The 23,640-nt window shown below is 46.5% G+C and overlaps 2 protein-coding genes across 2 annotated transcripts; one reads left to right on the plus strand and one right to left on the minus strand.

Moving 5' to 3' along the window:
- The first annotated feature begins 2,832 nt into the window (after positions 1–2,832).
- LOC124704407 (proteasome assembly chaperone 2-like) lies at positions 2,833–11,173 on the plus strand. The gene is made up of 8 exons (XM_047236661.1): positions 2,833–2,962; positions 3,052–3,217; positions 5,128–5,186; positions 6,165–6,283; positions 6,369–6,603; positions 6,681–6,804; positions 7,186–7,282; positions 10,860–11,173. The coding sequence occupies exons 1-7, from the start codon at positions 2,903–2,905 to the stop codon at positions 7,263–7,265; spliced, it is 843 nt and encodes a 280-aa protein (XP_047092617.1). The 5' UTR covers positions 2,833–2,902; the 3' UTR covers positions 7,266–7,282; positions 10,860–11,173.
- Positions 11,174–13,387: 2,214 nt separating this feature from the next.
- LOC124700666 (allene oxide synthase 1, chloroplastic-like) lies at positions 13,388–14,924 on the minus strand. The gene has a single exon (XM_047232755.1). The coding sequence runs from the start codon at positions 14,922–14,924 to the stop codon at positions 13,392–13,394; it is 1,533 nt and encodes a 510-aa protein (XP_047088711.1). The 3' UTR covers positions 13,388–13,391.
- Positions 14,925–23,640: the final 8,716 nt, after the last annotated feature.

The raw sequence follows: 23,640 nt of genomic DNA on the forward strand, positions 1-23,640 counted from the left end.
TAAAAAGGAACATTGGTGTTAAGGGACACATATGGAAACTAGGTAAATTGCCGGGTCAAGGATTTTAGGACAAGTCCTTTGCAAGATTTGATGTGATGACTGGTTAAGCACATATGAGAAAATTGAGTTGTACGGGATTTTACCATGCAACTAGATGTCATGATGATATGAGATGAACAGCAAAATATTACATGATGATAAACAAGTTTTTTTTTTATTAAAAAAAGGTTTCTACAGATTGGGTCATTACACAAAGGAACTGATCAGGTTGGGGATGACACTAGCCCACAATCTTCCCCTGAATCAAGTGGATAACCTCCTTGTTATGGTGACAAAATTCATATTTAGGGACCTATCAAGGCATGTCATCAGAATGCCAAAAATGGGTCCCATGACCCTCAAATCAAAAACCGGTCGATCTGCTGTGATTGATGTTGGCACTGTTGGATTAATAAAAATAGGCATCATCCAAGTAAGTATATCATGGGACATGATATACACCTTATATGTACCATATGTTAATTTATTATGGCAGTACTTTACGTCTTATAGGTTCAAGGAAGCATTAGCTAGATCATGGGCAACATCGTAAAATTTCAATCTGGGGATGAAATCCCATTTGACACAATTGTGTTTGCAACTGGATACAAAAGCACCGCAAATATGTGGCTCAAGGTACTAACACTGATTTTTGAATTTGCATAAGTCATATTCATTTTGGTGCAACAATTGTTAAATCTCCTAACCGGGTAATATGATATTTTTGGGCCCAGAATAGGGAGAGCATGTTAAATGACAATGTACTGCCAACCAAAGAATATCCGAATCACTCAAAAGGTGAAAATAGACTTTACTATGCTGGGTTGGCAAGGAGAGGATTGGCTGGTATTGCTAGGGATGCTAGGAATATCGCTGATGACATTAAATTTGTGGTAGGCTCTATGGGCGGCCAAATTTGCTTTCTTATGTAGTTTAACATGCAAGTGCATTAGACTATTATGCCTCTAAAACATCTTCATGCGAAGGCACATATGTTCTAGGAGTAAGCTTTGTTGATGTTTAGCATGGAACGGTACTTGGCCTCGTACCGGTTGCATGTTAATATATACCTATAGGGCAAGGCGTACATAGTTTGGGGTGTATCCATATACATGACATATGGTATATGGAAGGTACAAGGCAAAACCATATACATAATCTAACACACCCCCTTAATCTAAACCTTTGGAAAGGTTGGAATTACGCTTGAACTCATCTAGTTTCTTGACTAGAAGTGCCTCGGTGAATCCATCTGCAACATGATCCTTGCTTGAATAAACTTAATATCCAACAAATTGTCTGCAACTCGTTCTCTGATAAAGTGAAAGTCAATTTCAATGTGTTTAGTACGGGCATGAACACACAGGATTAGCAGACAAGTAGGTGACACCCAAGTTGCCACACCAAAGACATGGCTTCTCTTTCAACTTTACTCCTAGTTCACTAAGGATAGCTTCAACCCATATCAATTCACCCGGAGCATTAGCAAAGGCTTTATATTCAATTTTATTACTGGATCTAGACGCTATAGCTTGTTTTCCAGCACTCCAGGAGACCAGATTCGGTTCAACAAATATGACAAACCCACTAGTGGATCTTTCCTCTGAAGTAGTCACATATGCAACCCTTCCTAGGGTTTCTAGAGCCGCTGCATTTGTGACGGTTTTCAAATACCAAACAATCAGACTAAACTTATTTGGGATAGTTCATTCATTTTTCTGCTTTTGTTTGTGTCCAAATTTACAGTTTAACCTCATTGTAAATTAGGAGGCTGTGCTGATCAAAGTAAAGAGTAAGACTATAATTCTATAGACATGCCTTGGACCCACAATGTTTTTGTTGTACCACTCTGATGGATGTAATAATAGTGGAACAATATTTTATTAGTGTTATGTCAACGACTTGCGTACTACATAACATGAAGTGGTATGTTGGGTGACCGCATACACAAAGCTAACTAATCATTCCCCTCTGCCCGCATGAACAAATACAATAAACTATAACTAGCGAGGAATATGACTTACTCATGAAGCATGCTAAGCGTCTCCGTGCAACGGCCTTGAGTCACCCGAGCAACACCACCATGCAATCTACACGACCACCACCACCAAGCACCCTACACCAACGCCAAACTCCACCACTTAGCCACCATTGCTTCAAAAGAATGACTTACTCATGAAGCATGCTAAGCGTCTCCGTGCAACGGCCTTGAGTCACCCGAGCAACACCACCATGCAATCTACACGACCACCACCACCAAGCACCCTACACCAACGCCAAACTCCACCACTTAGCCACCATTGCTTCAAAAGAACATCACCAAATCACCCCAAACACTAATCCATCAGTAGATCATGGTTCCCCTAGCTCCTACTAGCTAAATGGTGAAGTTTTACTGGAAATACGCCTCAAATCCGAGCAAAATTGGGCATGCACTGATGAAGAACTCGAGTTGAGGTCGTGGTGGAAGAAAAGAGAGAAAGAGGAGTCCCGGCGTGATATTTCCGTGGCCCGGACTAATTGGTAGCGCGGTGGCCGATGCGACGTGGCCGACTGCAGGCCACGCGCACGATCAGCCAGTCAGTGGTCCCACAAAGCCTGGGCCTACTGTCTCCACCCATCCTAGTTTTGAACTGGACCCAATTCATTGACCAGCTCAGCCTGGTAAGAAGTATACGATCCATCCGACTCGGCCCAAAACTAGTCCAGTCCATTTACCCTAAAAAAAACTAGGCCAGTCCATAGAAGGCCAGAGAAGGGCGGCGTGCCGGCGTCTCTGCTCCTCGTCGCCAGTTCTTCAACTTCCGTCGCAAGTTGAAACCACAGGACCCGGCAGCGACCGGCGCCGATCCAGCCCGCCGCGATGGAATTCGCCCTCGTCGGCGGCGAGAGCTTCTCGCCTTCCTGCTCCACGCTCGTCATGGTCAGGATTCTAATTCTCGCTGAAATCTGGCTTTGGGTAGCTCGCTCCGGTGTCTGACGTCTCTGATCCGCTTCTCCGGCCGCGTGCAGCCCGCGCTCTCGATAGGCAACGTGGGGCAGCTCGCCGTGGACCTGCTGATACCGTCGGCCAAAGCGAGGCGCGTGGCCTACCTCGACGAGCCTTCCGTGCTGCCCTGCGCCGGCAACGACGCCTTCGGCCCCGACGCCGTGGGCGACCTCGCGCTCGCGCTCGAAGGTTGGTTCTCGAACCTTCTCGATCCTTTGCCCCCCTGTGACGTACACGCCTGCGGTTTGATTAGTCACGTTAGCGGTGCTTCTTGCTTCTACTCTTGGCCCTTTGCTCTGTGCACGCCAACTGTTTGATGAAATGCTTGAGGGCTGCGTGTACTCTACTACTACATAGTATTGTGTCCTTGCCTTGCAACGGGACGGGAAACAAAAGATACATCGTTAGGAACCAGTGTAATCCTTGCATGCCTTAAACAGAAGCCGGCACGTTATAGTTTTTTACCTTCTTCTCTCTTTGCCGTTCCGTTACCCCATGGCGTATATTTGCTAAGTTGGTGCCTGCAGTCCTCATCCACGATGTGTCACATCTGAATGTATTATCTAATTCCGGTATATCTTGTAAGGGTTTGTCGTCCGTGATGACAAACTTAGAATAGATAAACACCCCTCCAATTTGCACACATGTTAATAAATGACGATTATTATTTCTCACTTTAGTGCTTGTTTGGTTCAAAGGAATTCCCTAGGAAGTTTGGAGGATTCCATTCCTTAGGATTTTTTCCCTATAGAACTTGTTTGCTATGCAGGATTTTCATATGGTCAACTTTGTATGCAACTCCATAGGAAAATTTCCCTATGTTCCAACCTCATGGAATTTTTCCTTTGTTTTTATAACAGCTATGGTCCTGTGTTTTCCTGCAATTCAACCAAACAACACATGTAATACACATTCTTGTGTTTTCAATTTCTGTAGAATTCAACATGTCATGGCCTTCTGTTCCTATGTTTTTCCAATTCATGCGTTTTGGAAATCTTGCGAACCAAACAGGCCCTTAGAATTGTGAAATATTTCACAATGCACAATCTGTGAACACAAGTACGGTGACAATAAGTGTCCCCACCATGATGATAAGATCTCCTTGTAGCATCATAATAATTCTACCAGGGTTCATGTGCATTTCTCCACCTTGGACATGTCCCCCCACCTTTGGCTTAGCCCCACCTTGACTGTTTGGATAAACTGCTCCGCGGGATCAGCACGGTTGCTGGCTAAGATTAACCCTGATTAATTAACAACTAGACAGCAACACACACACAGGAATAATTCATCACCACTTCGCCAGGAGCAAGCGATGCACATGCACAAGGTTAAACGTACGTCTGCACTTTCTATTCACAGTAGCTTGTGGGCACCAGAAGGCTCAGTTACATCGCTCGCCTGCTATAACAATTTTGTCGGAGGCTACAAACCTGGCGGGGGAGAGTATCACGCATGGATGTAAAGTGGAGAAGGTAAGTAGTGTGGACTGAGCTGTGGCCGCCACGTGGAGGTGTGTATGTGGTGCCGTACTTGGCCAGTCGGATCTCAGTGATTTATGGCGACGGGCAGCTGCCGGAAGAACGGAAGAACTGCAGGCGAATAATTAAGGACGCCAGACGAGATCCATTAAGCGTCGGTACGTAGGGGCCAGGACCTCAACGATGTATGCCTTAAACTCGGCCAGACACTCGTGTTAGTGGGCATCCAAGCACCGATTTTATGGCTCATACCCCGTGTCGCCGGGTTTGTTAGGGGTCGTTGAGATTGTGATTCGGTTAATGTGTACTTTGTTGTGAGCTAAAAAATAGGATGAGCTGGCTGAGTGTGTTGCACTCCGAGGATATTGGGGCTGTGACACCATCAATCATTCACCAACTCACCTTAGTATTAAAGATCTGCTATGCACACCACTGTTGATGAAATGAGTCACAGTTCCACATGTACTGTATCTTCTACACAATGTCAACATGCAATGAATCAATGATGAGTTGTCATACAAGTTAGTGTTGGAATATCGTTTGTCGTACTGTCTAGTAAGTTAGTGAAATATCAGTATGTTATTCAAACTCACCCACGTTACCATTTTTTGTGTGCAGAGTATGAATCACCATCTAATCGGCTGGCTTTCATTCAACAAAGGTCTCCAATTATTACAGTATGTCGGTCTTACATTGCTGGCATTTTTATTTAATTTAAGAATTTTTATAAGAATCTATAGTGCTAGCTATATTTCTTCAAATTTGCTGGTTTTGCTTAGTACTCCCTCCATATCACAAATAGATGATGTTTTGGACATTGACCTCTAAGATTTAACCTTGACTACTAATTTCTATTGTAATATATGTATAAAAGTCAAGAAAAATATAAGATTTTAGAAATACTTTCCGATACAAATCTATACATATGTTTTTCAAATTTCCAATCTGAATGACTACAATAATATTTGTGGTCAAAGTTTTAGAAGTGAGTGAAGACATGTCTAAAGCGCCATTTGCTTGTTATATGGAGGGAGTATTTATTTGCAACATGGGCTCATGTATCTGAATTATCATCCGTGTAACGACGGAAAAGGGGCCTTCATGTAACACTGATGTAACTATGTTTGAGAGCTTTGTTGTGTTGCGCTTGTTCTAATAACGTAAAAAGAGCCTTATTTTGATGCATTGCCTTGCAGTGTCCAATCTTAGAACCTTTTAATTTAACCTTAGTTAGATACTGACCCCTAGGTTTCTGACTAGAGATATGATCGTGGGTCACATGCATAGCGATGTGGTAGCAAAACCTTTCCTTCTATATATACAGTTATGGAAAATAGATTCCTTTTGGAAACACCATGTTCCATATTCTCGGCACTCATATGTATCATTGTATACTTTGTTCCTTGTTAACTAAAAGTTGAATGGAACATTTGGTATTCTAAAATGAATCGAAGGATGCAGTACAAAGTTCTCTGTTTTTATGATTCATTCCACCTTTCATTTAAAGAGGTATACTGGGGGAGAGAGACTCATACCTGGGATGCTTGAGGCTCTTTGTGCTTTATCTGGCATTGCAGTGAAGGATGATCTCAACAACTGGAATGTATAACTGCTGAATATAATATGACCACTTTGATTTCTCGTTAAAAATGCAGGGAATGATGATTTCATTTGCAAAAAATGTTGCTAATTTCGTCAGTAGCATTGGAAAGGACCATGTTGTTATCCTTTCAAGTTTAGACTCTGGCAAGAGAAGAGTAATTGATGCATCCAGGTAATTGATGTCTTTCTGCACAGCTTATGTTATAGATTTGGATGTTTTTTCACAACCGGGGTCAGTGACATATTTCATCATGCAGTGATATCCTCTATTACCTTTCAAGTTGCAATGAGGATGGATCTGATCCAGAATATGAGAAGTTAGGGTGGAAGAAACTTGAGGAATATGATCCATCTCAACGATTGTGGAAATCTCTAGCTAATCTAATTGACGGTGGTGTTCTTTCAGAGGATATGGCTGATGATGCTGAAGAGATGACATTAAGTGATTACTATGCAACCTTGCCATTTGCAGCTCTATTCTTTGCCTGCAAGGTATCTGATTTTATTTCAGCTCTAAATGATTTTCCCATTTGAAGCTACTGTTATAACATCTCCCTGTTTTATGTTAGGCCAAAGGTTTGAAAGTTAGCTGTGTACTATGCTACTGCTCAGAAGGGGACAATATGCCAGAATCTTTTCATTTGGCAGAGGCAGTATGCAAACTTCTAGGTCAAGACCCTGAACAATTCCACGGTATAACTCTATATCATATTGAGAACTTATCCCCTTATTACTCCCTCCGTTCCTAAAAAAGCTTCTCAACTTTGTCTAGATACGGAGGTATGTAGACATGTTTTAGCTATATATTCATCTGTATCTAGGAAAAGTTGCGAAGCTTTTTTAGGAACGGCGGGAGTACTTTTTAATTGAACCCACCAAAAATTTGAACAAGTATTCCTGATTATTCATTTGTTGTCGATTGTTGTTGAATTGCATAACTTCCCTTGCAGTAACTGTTCTTGTTTGTAATACTATATATTTTAGGAATGCCCACATTCAATATTCTGTGATCAACTGATCATAGTAAACGGTGGGTTTCTGTGTAAACGCTTGTTAATTTCTATGAACTTACAGGAAATGGGTCAAATGGATGGACTATTCCCTTGTCGTGGAAATCAGTTTATGGACCTCCACCTGATATGTCTATTTTCTAGACTAAAGGACTAATCTAGTAAGTCGATTTCACCAAGAACATAGCTACAGTTTTAAATTCTGTAGATTTCTCGTACATTAGCTTTGTTCGTCTTCTTTTTGTATGAAATGATCTTTCTTGTTAGAAATTATATTTTTCATTACAAGATTTGATGATATGTCCTGCCTTTATTTCTTTTTGGTTATTATTGGTAGGTCTTCTTTGTTTTATAAGAAATTTATTTTTACCTAAATATCAAACTTTGGCAAGAAGCGCTTGATCCTCTGTAGGTAGAATATAAAGAGAAGCTTGCTCTGCACATCTATCTAAATAATGAAAAGGAACTAATGTCCACTTCAAATTTAACGAGGAACTTCACTGATACCCATACCAAATCTACATGAGAGAGCACATGGTGAACATGTACCAAGAGAAAGAGCACATAAATGAATCATATTGAGCATATGTCTCACTCTACAAGTCAAGTTCGATGAGCTCTTAGTGAACCTGTGTCCACCAAGTGTGTTTTAGGGAAATAAAGCAAGCTGAACAGTTCACACTCTGTCGGCAAAAAATGTTTAAATAAATGCCATGAAGTGATCACTCGAATTCCATGTTATGTCAAGTTAATCTTGTCATCTTGCTCAAAATAAAGTTAGTCATGTCATGGAGGAAACTAGTGTATTCTGGACATCTGGCCTAGTTTTTTGTTCTCCCTTTCCTAAAAGCAGTATATTTTAAAGAGGTAATAGCGCTGGCAGTGCATAAACTTGTCCCGCATGTGCAAACTGGTGCATCAACTTGAAAATTGGTTAGGTCTAATACCTAAACGGTCAAACTGAGGCAATTTCTGCCTATGTTGCGTAACACGTACGCAAAGCAGTCACGCACGCCACACGTTGTGCTCACGTAGGGCTGATTTTTTTTTTGCATTTAGGCCCTCCCGTTTTTTCGGCTCACCAACAAAGCTCCCTGTCTATTCGTCTGCCTGTTCGAGGAGAGGCCGGTGGCGATGCTGGAACTGGCGGTGAGGCCGATGACGATGGAGGCCAAGCGGGCGTGCTCCGTACCATTTGTGGCTACGGCGAGGATGCCGCCGCGACGCTCACCCTTCTGTGCAGGAAGAGAGGATCCCAACCTAGAGACCAGGGAGGCTGGAGGGGCACGGGGACAACACCAGCAGCTTAGGGGTGACACATGGACGGCAACTGCAGACCGGAGGCGAAAAGATGAGAGTGGGGACCCAAGCAGACGGCCTCCTGATTCAGTTCCTTTGGCACGCACACTCCGGGAACTGAGGCAAAGTTGATGGACATGGCAGCGGAGCACGGCGAGGTCTATGACAATGGCGAGGAGCATTATGCCGGCCAGCGACCGTGTCGCGCTCCGAATGCAGATCACATTCATGACGTCAAAGGGTTCGTGTGGCTGCGGTGGTGCACGACTGCCTCGGCGCCTGGGCGACCTGTATAGCCTCAAGGCGCTCCACGGTGAGCAGCCACACTGCGCACCGGCACTGGCAACCCGCTGGGGAGGGCCACCAACCTCCAGTGGGTGGAGCTCAGTGGCCTCACCGCCACGCACGGTGGTGCGCTGACTTCGGCACTGGAGAGCCTTGACCTGCGGGTGCACCTGGTGCTGTAGGGCGAGTCAATCCTGTCGGCCGTCCTATGTCCAGGCGCGCCCGCGGCCTGCTACCGCTCTATGGGCACCAGCAGCCACCTACTGGGGTCAGGACCGGCTGTACAACTCAGGGATGGCGGGGTATGCGGCAGCATCGACGTTGACGGCCTTGGTTGCCGCGCCGAGGACAAGGCACGGTAGTAGGCCCTGCGTGACTTGCGGTCGCTGCTGTCTTTGCCATGGAAGCGGTTCGTCTGCGACCAGCCCGATGCCAGCACCTGCTGCTTCGCCATCCAGGAATCTGGTCCAAGTAGTTCACACCTTGGCCATGATCAGGACAGTGATGGCGTGTTTGGTGTTGCGGCGCGACGGCCTCTTGGAGGCGCGCGCGACCGGCCTCCTGGAGTCAACACTCCCATGCATGCACGGTGTTCTTGCTGTGGTTTCCACTAATGCAAAGGCTGGCTCCCTGTGCATCTATTTCAACTTGCAAGCTCGGTAGCTAGGTGTACTGCACGCTATACTATGGGGATGTGGTGACTAGCGTCATTGTCTCGTCGATTGAGCTGAGCACAAGATTTCCTGCTATGTACTTAGGTTGTGAAGGTGTGCTCGAAGACACAATGGCAATGGGTGGTGGCCGGCGAGGTCCAGGACGACAGGGATGCGGAGTTGGAGAGAGGTGGATGCGAATTGGGGAAAATTTCTAGGGTTTTCGGGCTGTAGACGCTCGTAAATTTTAGGCCTTTGTTCTGCCTATTAAACATAGCCGGAGGGCATAAATGTAAATTTCCAGTCCCGCACGACCCTCACAAGCGCTCGGCGTGGCTCCCTTTTCGACGTGGCACGCCACATAGGTAGAAACTGGCCTGGTTTGGCTGATTTGCACCAAATTGCACCTGCAGGACAAGTTTATGTATTAGACCGAACCAATTTTCAAGTTGATGCACCAGTTTACACATGCAGGCATGTTTATGCACCACCAGCATTATTACCTCAATTTTAAAACAACAGAGTAATTTGGCAGGAAATGGTTTGTGAATGATTTATCGAGGATGCTGGAATGAAACTTGTCAACTACCTAGGGATAACCAGTTCAGTTTGGTAGTGGGTTTCTTTGAAGCCCCTGTTTTGTTATTATACACTACTACTGTCTGAGCATTATCAGTATGGCAGCTGCCATGTTACAATACCCGAATTCTTCCATGTGACCCATTAATCCATTATATTAAACAAAGGCTAGAGTTCTAGACCCATTGACATGTGAGTAAAAGCTTATAAAGTATGCAGTTATAGACTGCACAAAGTTCTTATATCTGAACCAACATAAACAACCTAGCAATAGGAGCCCCGTTTGTTAATGTGTCTCCTTGAAGCCCTTGTTTGTTATTATACTAGTGTTACCATTATCAATATGGTAGCGGCCATTTATACTAGCAGATTATTCCATGTGGCCCACCATATATTAAACAAAGGTCCTTGTTGGATCTGAGTTCTAGGCAGCAAGTTGTTTGTCCATAGCGCAATGTGATATGCGATATATCTTTAATTCCTTTTGCTTCATTGAAGAGTACAGTAAATTAAATCTTAGAATGGTCTTGCTGGAATTGTATGATGTGTTAATAGTTAGCTACTCATCAATGCAAATTTCTTGACATGTCCTATGGTTCGATACCTGAGTAGACCTATGCTAGTTCAGTTTAACTAGAGATAGTTTATCGGCTGAAAGCTGAAAAGTATGGTTTCTGTCATTGATATCCATTAAAGCTAGTGCGGCCTCCCAATATTTTGTTTTCTTACACTTACGTTTGTCAACCCTGATTCCAACTACTTGCATTTTCCATCTTTGGGTTGGTTCGTGAAGCTCGTCTGTTACAGATGAATCACTTCTATTTTGCATCTCCGAGTTAGTCTGTCAACCCTGATTTGAAACACTTCTTTTTTGGTTCTTTGGGTTGGTTCGTGAAGTTTTTTTTTTATCGTGATTTGACAGGTGATGTAGCTATCATGGACAATGCTGTATTTAGAATTGAAGATGTCGAGCTTTTAGCATGAGCTGTACTACAAGTCAATCAGAAATATCCAGGAAAGGAAGGTGAGTAGCAGGCGCTCTTTGGTCCAATGAGAAACAGTTTCCAGTTTTCCTTTAGAACTCGAGATATGATGGTACTCGAACCTGCTGGAATTCAGTGACTAATATTTATACAGCTGATAGCTTGTGTCTTTTCAAAGTTGTATTTTTGCCATTCAACCTGTAGCTTTCTATGTAGACTACCAGTCTCCAATTTGCGGTGATTTTTATCAGCAGCAGCAGCTATGTTTTGCACGTTGGCTAGATTGATTTTGATCTGGTGCTAGATTCTGTGCCGTGTTAGTGCGCACTGCTTTATGGGAAAGGAGCCGCCAAAAGGTTGGGTGGCGATTGCTTAGGTATTGCCCATTAGCTTGCCCATTTCATATTTCTCTTGCCAACGGCACATAAAGATTACACCTGACACTCTGTTGACATGCCTTTGGCCATGCGTTTCTCATATCGGTTCCTGTGATTGTTAAGCTGTTGAGCCCAAGGAGGGAAATGTTGCCATCTCTTGAGTTGTGACGTATATGAATCTAATTAACAAGACTTGAAAGATGTTAGGCAGAATGTTTTTTCAGGGTTAGGCGAGGATGTGATCATAGCAAAGGTTGGCACTAACGACCTGCATTATGTTGAATGCTGTTTGGTATGTCTTTGTGTTGACAGGATCAAGGTTGTATTAGGGTTGGCAGGATCAAATGTCATCGTATCGTATATCTATTGCATTTTGTGAGCTACGGGACACTGCTATGGATTTTACGTTCTACGCGAGATTATTATGGTCGGAGTGGTCCTGTACGTAGTATCATGCAGTCGTGTCATACAGATGGGCACCGTATGGCCACTTCGTACAACTAGAGTCTTCGTTGGGATAAAAAAGGTGGACGCGTCCAGATAAGTTTGTACTCTGTAGCATCCTTCACAGCCAGTCAGCCTTATGAGAGTTTGCTCCAAACAAACGGTTGAGCCCACGAACATGCAGTTTGTTGTTAGATTTGTGACATATATTTAGTTTATTACCGCTCGAGGTGGTCGTCCGCACCATCATTTTTCGGCTTGAACAAACTTGACCCGACCATTTCCATTTCACAAATCCAACTTCTTCTAAAACGATTTTTTAGAACCTAGGTACTACGAAACCTGATTAAACTTAGTGCAGCAAACTTGACCTGACCATTTCCATTTCACAAATCCAACTTCTTCTAAAACGATTTTTTTAGAACCTAGGTACTACGAAACCTGATTAAACTTAGTCCAGCCATAAGCAATGTAGTTGTCTCGAACCCAAAGTTATAGAAATTACTGTGCGGGTTAGTTTCCTTCATGCTATTTATCTAAAACTACTGTGCGGGTTGTCTCGAACCCAAAGTTATAGAAATTACTGTGCGGGTTAGTTTTCTTCATGCTATTTATCTAAAACTTATCATTTTTCTCCTAGCTACATACTTTCGAGTTTGAGTATGAAAAATGGCACCACATACATACTTGCGTCCTCTACAAGCAAACAAATTTGTTAGGAATTTTCGGAGCGCCAGAAATACGAATTTTGTACTGCTATATTAACTTTGGTACTCCGGAACCTGGGGGTGCACTGCGTATTTTCGCAACTTCGTCCCTAAACTATCGCTATTAGTGCATAAATAATGGCAAAGACATTGAGTTTCCGATAGTTGACACGACAACGACCGGTCATACAAACATTTATACTTTGTGCTTTGATTCTTGTAGAAAAATATAAATGCATGGACCCAGAGCAAGCAGGCTTAAAAAGGTGATAGACCCAGAGATAATGAAATGCAGCCGTGGAGGTAGGTAAATTATTCCCAATAATTGCACCCCATCCTTCTAATCAATAATCAATAATTTAATAACAGCCCATGAACATTGTACTCACACTCGCCATCACATCGACCTACTCTCTGGAACCTTGATCCATATACTTTGTACTAGTAGAAAAAAGCCACCAACCTACCTACCGTGTATAAATAGTCTACATTTTTCTTAACTGAATAAATAGTCTACATGTCTCCCATCCCACTCTGAAAATTCCCTGATCTTACCGCAAACATATCGAGACACCATAGGCCGGCATGCCTTATCCTTACTAAAAAAAGAAAATCTGTTACACCTCGATAAAGAATATCTGTTACACCTCCAGTTTTCCATGCAAGTCAATCACATGCATGGTGAAATACGGCACTAACCAAGAAAGAAGAGAAGAGAGAAAAGAAGTAGACGTGGCAGTTTTTTTTCTTTTGAATTTGGTTGCTTTGACCGGTGGTCAGAGCTCTTCCTAGATTTTTTTTAAATTTTTTTTTACGAATCAAGCTCTTCGTAGATCAGAAGTTGGCCTTCCTATCACTTGCATGGTACAAATTAATAGCGAAATAAGTACACGTGTCGGATCTCTGGCGGCTTTGACGACCGTGGGTCATAGCTCTTGCTAGATCAGAAGGTGGCCTTCTTGAGCGAGGTGACGGTGACCGACGAGCCGAGCGGCCCGGAGCCGACCTGGACGTCGAAGGAGTCGTATCGGAGGAAGATCTCGGCGACGAGGAGGCGCGCGATGAGGACGACGAAGTCCTTCCCGGCGCACTGCTTGTCCTGCAGCGACGGCGACGCCGTCTCCGGCCCGTTGGACCAGACGACGTGGCGGAGCAGCCGCGCGCCGTCCTCGCCGAGGAACCTGTCGGGGACGTAGTCGTCGGGGCGGGAGAAGACGCGCGGGTCCTTGGTGGCCATGGGCTGGTAGCCGAAGAGCAGCTCCCCCTCCCTCACCTCGTAGCCGTAGTCGTGGCTCTCCACCACCATGTCCCGCTTGGCCCGGCCGTACTGCATCGCGACGGGCGGCTCGATCCGCAGCGCCTCGTACACCGCCGACTTGACCAGCGGCATCTCCGCCAGCGCCTGCATCGTGATCTCGCCGCCGTTGGCGCGCACGGCCGCGCGCACCTCCGTGGCGAGTCGGCCGTGCGTGCGCCCGCCCGCGCGGCCCAGCCACTTGACCATGGACGGGAAGAGAATCTTCATGCCGCCGAAGGAGTTGAAGCACATGGCGAAGATGATGTTGTGCAGGGCCTCCTCCCGCGCGATCCCGCGCCGCTCGCCCTCGTCGATGACGTCCTTCCCTGCGTCGCGGAAGAAGTCGGCGAGGCGGCCGTAGTCCTTGCTGACGAGCGCCGGCGGGAGGCGGAAGGTGTGCAGCAGGCCGTCCTCGACGAGGGTGGGCAGGCCGAGGCTGAGCAGCGGGCTGATCTGGAAGAGGAGCCACTTGGCGATGAGCTTGGGGCCCTGGTCGCGGAGCGGCGAGTCGAGGGGGTCGCGGCCGAGGAGCGCCTGGCAGAGGAAGCCGAAGGCGGCGTCGTCGTTGTGCGCGCCGAAGTCGGACTTGCCGGCCCGCGCGAGGTCGTTCTCCATGAGGCCGAAGAGGTCGCCGTAGACGTCGCGGAAGGCCGGGATGACGTGGTGGCGGCGGTGGGTGAGGAGGTGGAAGAGGAGGGACTTGAGCGGCGCGTGGCTGGGCTCGGCGGGGTCGACGTAGGAGAGCACGCGGTAGCCGCCGGTGAGGTCGGTGGAGGGCATGAAGGTGCCGGTGAAGAGGTCCGTCTTGTCGACGAGGGAGGTGTCGAAGAGCACCGGGAAGGAGGCGGCGTCGAGCAGCGCCACCACGCGCGGGTCCTTGGCCACGAAGGGGCCCGGCGGCATGTTGAGGCGCACCACCGTGGAGCGGTGCGCGCGGACGCGGGACGCGAAGAAGCCGTCGCGGCCGCCGGGCCCGTAGAAGTACTCCAGCCGGTCCTTGAGCGCGCCCAGCAGCGGCGGGCCGTGGTCGCCCGGCACCTTGCGCAGCGGCAGCCGCAGCTTCGGGGAGACCACCTCGTGCCGGTCCGTCGCGGACGCCGACGCGCGGGTCTGCCGCCGGCCGCGGCGACCGGCGATCGGGGACGAGAAGGAGAGCTGGGAGGCCGCCGCCGTGGCCATCTTTGTTGATCGACCTGTAGAAGCTCGGCTACTGTTACGGCGGCTTGAGCAGAGTCCACGGCGGTGCTTGGTAGTCGGTGTGGTGGTATAATAATTGGGTTCGTGTGTGGGGGAGGCGTTTTAAAAGTTGGAGGCAGAGTCTGGTGGCGCACCTGCGCGTGGAGCGAGTGAGAAACGTGGGGCTTTTGGGGCGCCGCTCCTCCCGATGGCCGGTCGGTGGTGACTTCGTGTTCCGTCAAGTTCAGTGTCTCACTCCGGCGAGGCGGCGTGCACGTGTAGAATCAGAAAAGGGATCCTGAGCGAGCAGGGGCGGAAAAGGTGGCGAGTTCAATCAGTCGACGCATAGGCCGTACGCACGACCTTGCAACGACCCGATCACTGAAGACTTTAACCACCTCCTGTCGCATACATCCAGGTATCGACGGCATACGCAGGAGTATATGCTCAAATGCACAATTGCGCAAGTATATATGTGTGTACATTTTTATCTTAAATAATGACCATTTTGGATCCGTGTAAAAATCACAAAATTATTTGGGTCACATAATAAGTTCAATTTTTGGAACTTAAACATGACACGCTCGTGATCTTGTAGGCTGAACGCAGGAGTTTCTAAAAGAAATCGAGGTTTATTGACCGGAGAGTGAATAGAATGTTACCAAATTTTACCTAAACTAGAGCACCTAAGAACCGATTCAACAAAAAAGAAGAAAACAACATATAGCAACAAGATGCACTAAAGAGTACATATATGCATATCCATCTAGCAGACGTCAAATCTCTAAGAGTAATAGATGACGATCTCTAGGCTCAAAGGTGTTCTTTCATGAGGCTCAACTAAGCTCATTCTCCTTCACAAAGGATTTCCTCTGTTAAGATATAACTCAAGAATGAGAGGAGACTTTCACGGACACTATAGAAATTTATAGATGAGATCTAAAAGTTTTACCCTAACACGTGTTGGTTGGATACCTTATATAGTGATTTAACATAATAGAGCCATTGGAACTGAAGACCCCCTTCCCAACTACGCTTGACTCAAAACCGGTCATGTTGAGATTTAACTCATGTGTCATTCTCTTAAGCAATTGGACATATGCTTCACTCAAGTTGGTCATTTCAAAGGAACGTAGGCACACATCGAGATTCATATATGTACTCCACAGAGCAAACTCAGAACCATTTCCCGGTGTTGTCGACTTGAGACTCGGTGTAGCTAAGATTTCAACTATGACGCAAGTGCGTAGCTGTAAGGCATACGTAGAAGCAAAAAAATGACCGCACCAGATTCAAAATTGGTCATCGAATACAACGCGTGAAACACATGCTCAAAGAAATTTGCAAGTCTAGAGAGCAAAATGGTACCACCAAACTGAAAACCAAGCACTAAAGAATATAAAAGCGGGACATAGAAAAATCAAACATAGGAGCGATATTTGGAAGGACCCAGTTAGAAACCGATCACACCACTTTCTGATGCCCAACGCCGAGGGAAACCCTAACGGACATAGTTCACTAATTATCTACACAATGTCCATCATCAATATCCATCGATTTTAACACCGATCATACAACTTTGAATATCTATAAGGTTGCACCCGAAAAGCTCTAAGGCACAACCCTCATAACTGAGTCCAAACTGGTAGCACTAGAATAAAAACCAGTCACACCGATAATTTCTTAATCGTGTCTTCAAAAGATTTTTCAAAATATATGCTTGTGAAGAATTGATTTTGAATTGGGCAAGCATCCAAGTTTCACCACTAGCTGAGTTATCTTATCACTCTTGGCCTTTTTTTTTTTTTGAAATGAATCACTCTTGGCCTTGGATGTGGTGGTTGTGTCACCTGAGCCTAGGGCTAGTCGATAGGCCAGGCATATAGGGAGGCAAATAGGAAGACTACCCAAACCCCGAGAGAAGGAGGCACTCAAATGCTGAAGTGTGCTTGTAACTTTATAGTATTATTTGTCACATATTAGAGACTATTTATTTTTTGGAAACAATAGGAAGTCAATCTTAGTTTATACGAACAATTGCACACCACAAACCGATACAAAGTACCACATAAGAACGAACCAATTAGATCGGCAGTGGAAAATTTTATCTAGCTGCTAATCTCCACTATGGATGTCTTGCGCATGTCATATTAAAAGTTTTGCTAGATATATTTCCGATGTTTAGTTTCATGCATAACTTCTTATTTTAGAAACTAACATGAGAACTTGTACACACCATGCATATGTCACAATGGAATATTGCGATAAGCATATAAAATAATTGAGTTTTGTGTCTATAAAAGTACTCCCTCCGGTCGGATTTAATCGACGCGGAGGTTGTACATGCTATGCGAGAGCTGGCGGCAGGGCGTGCGTCAATTAAATGCGTCCTGAGGTAGTAGTAGGACCCACTATACTTTTGTGTTCGCCGGTGGTTACTATAAGCGATGCTATTTCGGTGGTGTTGCCTGCCAAAACCCACCAGCGAGCAGCGACGAGCAACACGAAGAGCCGGGAGGCTCCCAAGACTGCTGGTGGGCCCTGGTCCCTCGGTCAACGGCCCGCAATGCTCTGGCACACGTCCTGACGGTCGCAAGGGCGTGCCACCTGACCTATACCTGGTCAGGAAGGTGTTGGATCGCTTCGATTAGTTTCCTGCATGGTAGACACGTAAACATTAAATGAGCCTCGATCGGCTCTCAGGTTACCCTGCTCATCGGCTCAAAGAGCCGATTGACCCATGGTTCATGTTAGATCTTGTAATAACATGGGTATCCTGCTTCAATAATATTAAGCTAAATTGATCTACGACAGTCTAGGGTTTTCACCGTATGACCGGAACATCCTACACGTAGTTGAGCCTAGCAGATACGAAAGATGATGGAAAACTAACCCTAAAAGAGGCCTAAAAACCAACATGGAGTCGATTCCCGGAACATCCCTTCTAGGATCAGCAAACCATACCCAACGCACTACCGGATCGTTCAACCCGTTTGCAAGGCCTAACCATACGGATATCAAACTAATCCTTGCAGAACAAGGAGCAACTATAACAGATCAAATCTACTAAATGAAGATGAAGCAAGATGCCGCCCTTATACCTAAGATAGGTGTAAGGGCGGCTAGACATCGAGGGGCAGCATAGCTAAGCAAGCATATAAGAAAAGCATCGATGCAAGCCCCAAAACATCCACGATAAGTAGTGTTGCTCGCCATCAACAAGGCTTCGAGTACGAGCAACACCGGATAACGAATAAACCTATATCTGCCTAGATCGCAAGATGCGATCTAGGCAGCATGATGCTTACCCGGAAGAAACCCTCGAAACAAGGGGTGGCGATGCGCCTAGATTGTGTTTGTTGTGAACGTGGTCGTCCTCCTTTCTCAATAACCCTAGGTACATATTTATAGTCCGTGGACTTTCTAATTCGGGAATAAACCTAACCGTGTACGAGCTAAACTCTATCTCTTAATTCTAATCTACCATAATATACAGATACACGGGCAATCTAGCCCAAACTGTCGTACAAGGCCGATTTAGAAACACTTCATGCGCACATCCTCCAAGCCCATCTCAATTACGGCCCACCTCCTGCTCTGGCTAAATTCTGGTGATAACACATGCCCCCCTGGTTTTGGTAATGATAATTTCAAAACCACTCGTTTTTCTTCGTAGGGTCACGTCGTGGCGAGCGGAACCGTCACGGTATCCTTCATCATGATGCCTTGCCTTCTCAACTTCTCTGCACGATTTGACAGTTTTGGCACCATGTCCTCGGAAACCGCCGTAGCATTAAATCTCCACTATATCCCCTTTATTTAACCGCGTCGAGCAGCTCGCTTCTTCATCCCCTTGCTCCGTAGTAGCCATCGGCAAAAAACCGTCCTTTGCACCATGGATTCCTCCTCCTCCTCCTCTACCTAATCGGATCTTTCCTCTCTATCCTCTTCTTCTCGCGAGCCGACGCCGGAGTGGGGCTCGTTGGCGGCGCACGACATCCTCGCCCCAACAACGTGGGACAAGGAGGATCACGATTCCTCCGTCTGGTCCGAGGATGACAAGTCCTTGACCGACGGAGAAGACGACTTCCAGTTCCTCGTCGATGGGGAGCTGGAGGCGGAGAGCGAGGATGACTCCTTCTCCTGGGATGACTTCACCTCCTCCGACGAGGAGGAGGAAGAGGAGGAGGACACCTCCTCGTTCTCTGACGAGCCACTGGCGAAGCGCTTCCGCGCCGGGTCGGACGACGACGAGGACGACGACGACGAGGAAGAGGCCCCTGCCGAGGGCTACGGCAGCAGCGACGAGGAGCTCGCCGGTAGCAGCGCCGACGGCAGCCACGACAGCGCCGACGAGGGCAGCGACGGCCCTTAGACTAGGACTACTAGCATAGGACTAGTAGTAGTAATCGGCTCTTTTGTTCTTCCTCTCCTGAGCAATCGGCTCTTCTCTGTAAAAATCCTCTTTATTAATGAAGAAAATGTTTCTATGTCGATTTTGCCTTTATACCAATTTTGCCGATTGTCAAAGCGAGTCAACGCGCAAAGAGCCGATGGCAGCGCATCGGCCTTCACCATAAAACGTGAGTAAGGCCAAATCAGTTGCCTATCTCAAACGGTAACCTGCAACCTTTGTCTGAAGAGTAAACTCAGATCCCCAAATCGCCGTTCGAACAGATCCAACTTACAGCCACACGAAACTCAGATCTCAATCGCGCAGATTCAAACCCGCAGTGAACCCAATGGCGGAATCATCCAACGCCAACGCTACGGTCTCTGGCCTGAAGGTAATCCTCAACCGCTCCTCTCTATCCGAGCATATCGTTAGAATTAACAGCAAACATCTGAATTAATATCTCATTCCGTCATTAATTTTTAGGTATCAGACATTCTGCTGCCGCATCCTTCTCTTCCAAATTCTCTCTGTCTTGGCCCTCGTTCTACTGAAAGTCCTGCCCATTTGATTTCATGCGAGGCCAATAAAATTCCCTTTGTGAACCAGAATTTAGATCTAACTTCTTGGGCCGACTGCTTACGAGCCTGGCCTAATCCTCCTGAAGATTGGGTTTCATGGTACAATAGAATATCCAAAACCCACCAAGCCACCTGGGAAACCACAGGAATAGCCGATGCTTTAGCTTTATCACTGTCTCCACTTGAGAAACATGAAAACCTTCTGAAAACCATCGGCTACTTTTGGTCTGATGCTTTAAATTGCTTCATGTTTGGCCATGGCCCCATGACACCAACCCTACTAGACGTGGCCATGATCACTGGTCTAGACATTGCATCCCCAAGCCCCTCTCGCTTTTATGTCGCCAAAGGTCCCTTTCACACTCTCTTCCAAAACAGAGTGCACAAACTGGGGTGCTTATCTTCGACGCCACATGAAAAACAAAGGCCCTGTAACAGAGAAAGAACACACGGCCTTCCTGAATTTCTGGTTGGAACACTTCATATTCTGTGGCCCTTCACTCGCTCCAACCAAGAACTATCTCTCCTTGGCCTATGAACTTGCCAGAGGCACACAGCTGGGCATTGGCAAACTGTTCCTTGGAGAGGTCTATCGATATCTCCAACTAATGTCTGTCAAACTGTTTTCCCAAAAGACAGTCAAAACAGGAGGTCCCTGGTGGTTTATTCAACTATGGGCTCAACTATATTTCCAGAACCATGTCCCAAACTTTCCACCTTTGGCCACTTGCACCTTCCAGATATTAACGGGAAGCCAATCCGGTGCACTAACTACGGCCAAGCTCTATATAGCCTTCCAGGTAGTAGACTGACCCTCAAGGAAGCATCGGAGTGGTTCAGAATTTTCTACCAAGGCCTGGACAATCCTCTCTTCTTTCCTTATACGGAGTCTGAAAATTTCGAAAATCCAGTCTCTTTCGGGCTAGACGAGCTTTGCCGATGACGCCAGCACTCGGCAATTGTATTCCATCATGATCCGTCCCTGCTTCCTTCCAGTTGGCATGAGCACCTCAAACAGGATCATCAAACCTGGTTATGAGTCTTATCGGCCGGTCGTAGCAGCCCGGCAATTTGGTCTTGGGCAGGCGTCTCCCCACTTCTTCCTCCACCACTTAACAGAGAGCAGAGCTGATCTGCCCGATGTCCTCACGAGTCAGAGGTGTTACTCTTTCTTTGATGCTCTAGCCATCCCAATTCCTCACAACCTCTCTTTTACCTCATCCACCGATGGTTTTGAGACTTGGTGGTCAATGTGGAAAACTCATGCCTTCGAAGAGCTCGGGACCATTGCTGAAACAACTTGATGCTGAATATGATATCCCTGCAGAACAGGTACCACTACTCACGAATTATCTTGAAGTGGCTCACAATGATTTCTTTCCTTTTATAATCCTGCTCTGTCTTCTTTCAGCAACAAGACGGTCCAGAACCTGTACATGATGACGGCTCCCCTTTCAATTTCCTCCCACCAGCTCCGGTGGTCCTCTTCTGCAAAAACTCACCACCCTTGAAAAAGGTCGTGATGCAGGGCCAGCCGATTTCACCAAAATCGGCTCCCAAGAGCAGAGCATCTTCTAGGCCAGCTGCCCCCCCCGAGCCTCAGCTAAGGCGAGAACAACAGTGAGGAAAGTAGCTGCCAGGAAGACCTTGAAGTGCCAAAACCCTACTCCAGCCCAAGAAAGTTTGCACGTAAGCTGATCCATGCCTTGGCTGATTTTATCTATCCTTCTAGGCTTCTGCAACATGCTTATATTTCTTTTGCAGACCTCTACTGAAGAAAACTCCAGCGAGGAGACACAGTCCAGTCGAAGGGACTCGAGCTCGGGCAACTCTGGGAAAACCACCACACAGAGCCAGCCAGACTTGCCACCGTCGGCTTCCAAGAAAAGGTCAGCTCCTGAACCTGCTGCTTCCCAAGCTCCCATCAAAGCAGGGCAGGGCGGATTACGCACAAAGAGCCGATGTATCAAGAGAGCTCGCAAGGAACCGCAAACCTCTTCATCAAACCAGGAGGTTTTGGATGTAATTACTCTCCATACTCTCCTTGGCTCATATTTCATGCTAACCTGTTGCTGTTCTTATCGGCTAACCACTTCCTCTGCGATCGATGACACCTCCAGTGGGGAAGTTGAGGAAGTATTGATGCCATCCGCCACCCTGGACCTAGCAACTCCTGACAGTGTAGCTGACAAGGTTGCCACCTTGGCCAAGCCCACAGCAGAAACACAAGAGCCGATCACCTCTTCATCGGCTGTTCCTCTGGTCTTAGGAGAGGTACACTCCCTTTCCTTAGCTCTACCTTTCTCTTTCGCTGTATACTAACACTGTTCTTGTTGTTTGTCAGGGTCATGACCTCGATCTCAAGCTTACTAACGTTCGACCCTGAATCCATCGAACCAGCTCCATCTAAAGTGTGCGAAGCCACATGACCTGACGCTATCACATGGTCAACTCCAGCATCTCAAGGCCTTGCTCTCCTCCTCAATTGAGACATTGGTTGAACTAACCTGAAGAAGTGAAGAGCATTCTTGAAGACGTCCGGTTCCTCGTTTTCTGCTGTTTTTGGTTTCGAAATCCTAGTAACGAAATATTCTCGAAATCGGACGAAATCAACGCCTGGGTTCCTATTTTTCCCGGAACCATCCAGAACACCCGAGAGCCGCCGAGGGGAGCCTCGGGGCCCCACACCCCACAGCGCGGCCGCGCAGGGGGGCCGCGCCGCCCCTATGGTGTGGGCCCCCGAAGCCCTCTCGCGCCGCCTCTTCGCCTATATAAAGCCTCCGTCGCGAAAACCCCGATGCGTTCGACGAAACCCACGTGAAACCTTCCGGAGCCGCCGCATCGCGAAGCCAAGATCTGGGGACAGGAGTCCTCGTTCCGGCACGCCGCCGGGACGAGGAAGTGCCCCGGAGAGGCTTCTCCATCGACACCGTTGCCATCTCCACCGCCATCTTCATCACCGCTGCTTGCTCCCATGAGGAGGAGTAGTTCTCCATCGAGGCTCGGGGCTGTACCGGTAGCTATGTGGTTCATCTCTCTCCTATGTGCTTCAATACAATAATCTCATGAGCTGCCTTACATGATTGAGATTCATATGATGATGCTTGTAATCTAGATGTCATTATGCTAGTCAAGTGAGTTTTACTTATGTGATCTCAGGAGACTCCTTGTCCCACGTGTGTAAAGGTGACGAGTGTGTGCACCGTGTGGGTCTCTTAGGCTATATTTCACAGAATGCTTATTCACTTTGTTGAATGGCATAGTGAGGTGCTTATTTATATCTCTTTATGATTGCAATGTGTTTTGTATCACAATTTATCTATGTGCTACTCTAGCAATGTTATTAAAGTAGTTCTATTCCTCCTGCACGTGTGTAAAGGTGACAGTGTGTGCACCAGTGTTAGTACTTGGTTTATGCTATGATCATGATCTCTTGTAGATTGCGAAGTTAACTATTGCTATGATAATATTGATGTGATCTATTCCTCCTACATATGCATGAAGGTGACGGTGTGCATGCTATGTTAGTACTTGGTTTAGTCTTTTGATCTATCTTACACTAAAGGTTACTAAAATATGAGCATTATTGTGGAGCTTGTTAACTCCGGCATTGAGGGTTCGTGTAATCCTACGCAATGTGTTCATCATCCAACAAAAGTGTAGAGTATGCATTTATCTATTCTGTTATGTGATCAATGTTGAGAGTGTCCACTAGTGAAAGTGTAATCCCTAGGCCTTGTTCCTA

The sequence above is a fragment of the Lolium rigidum genome, chromosome 3 (assembly GCF_022539505.1).
Source record: "Lolium rigidum isolate FL_2022 chromosome 3, APGP_CSIRO_Lrig_0.1, whole genome shotgun sequence".
Lineage (NCBI taxonomy): Eukaryota > Viridiplantae > Streptophyta > Magnoliopsida > Poales > Poaceae > Lolium > Lolium rigidum.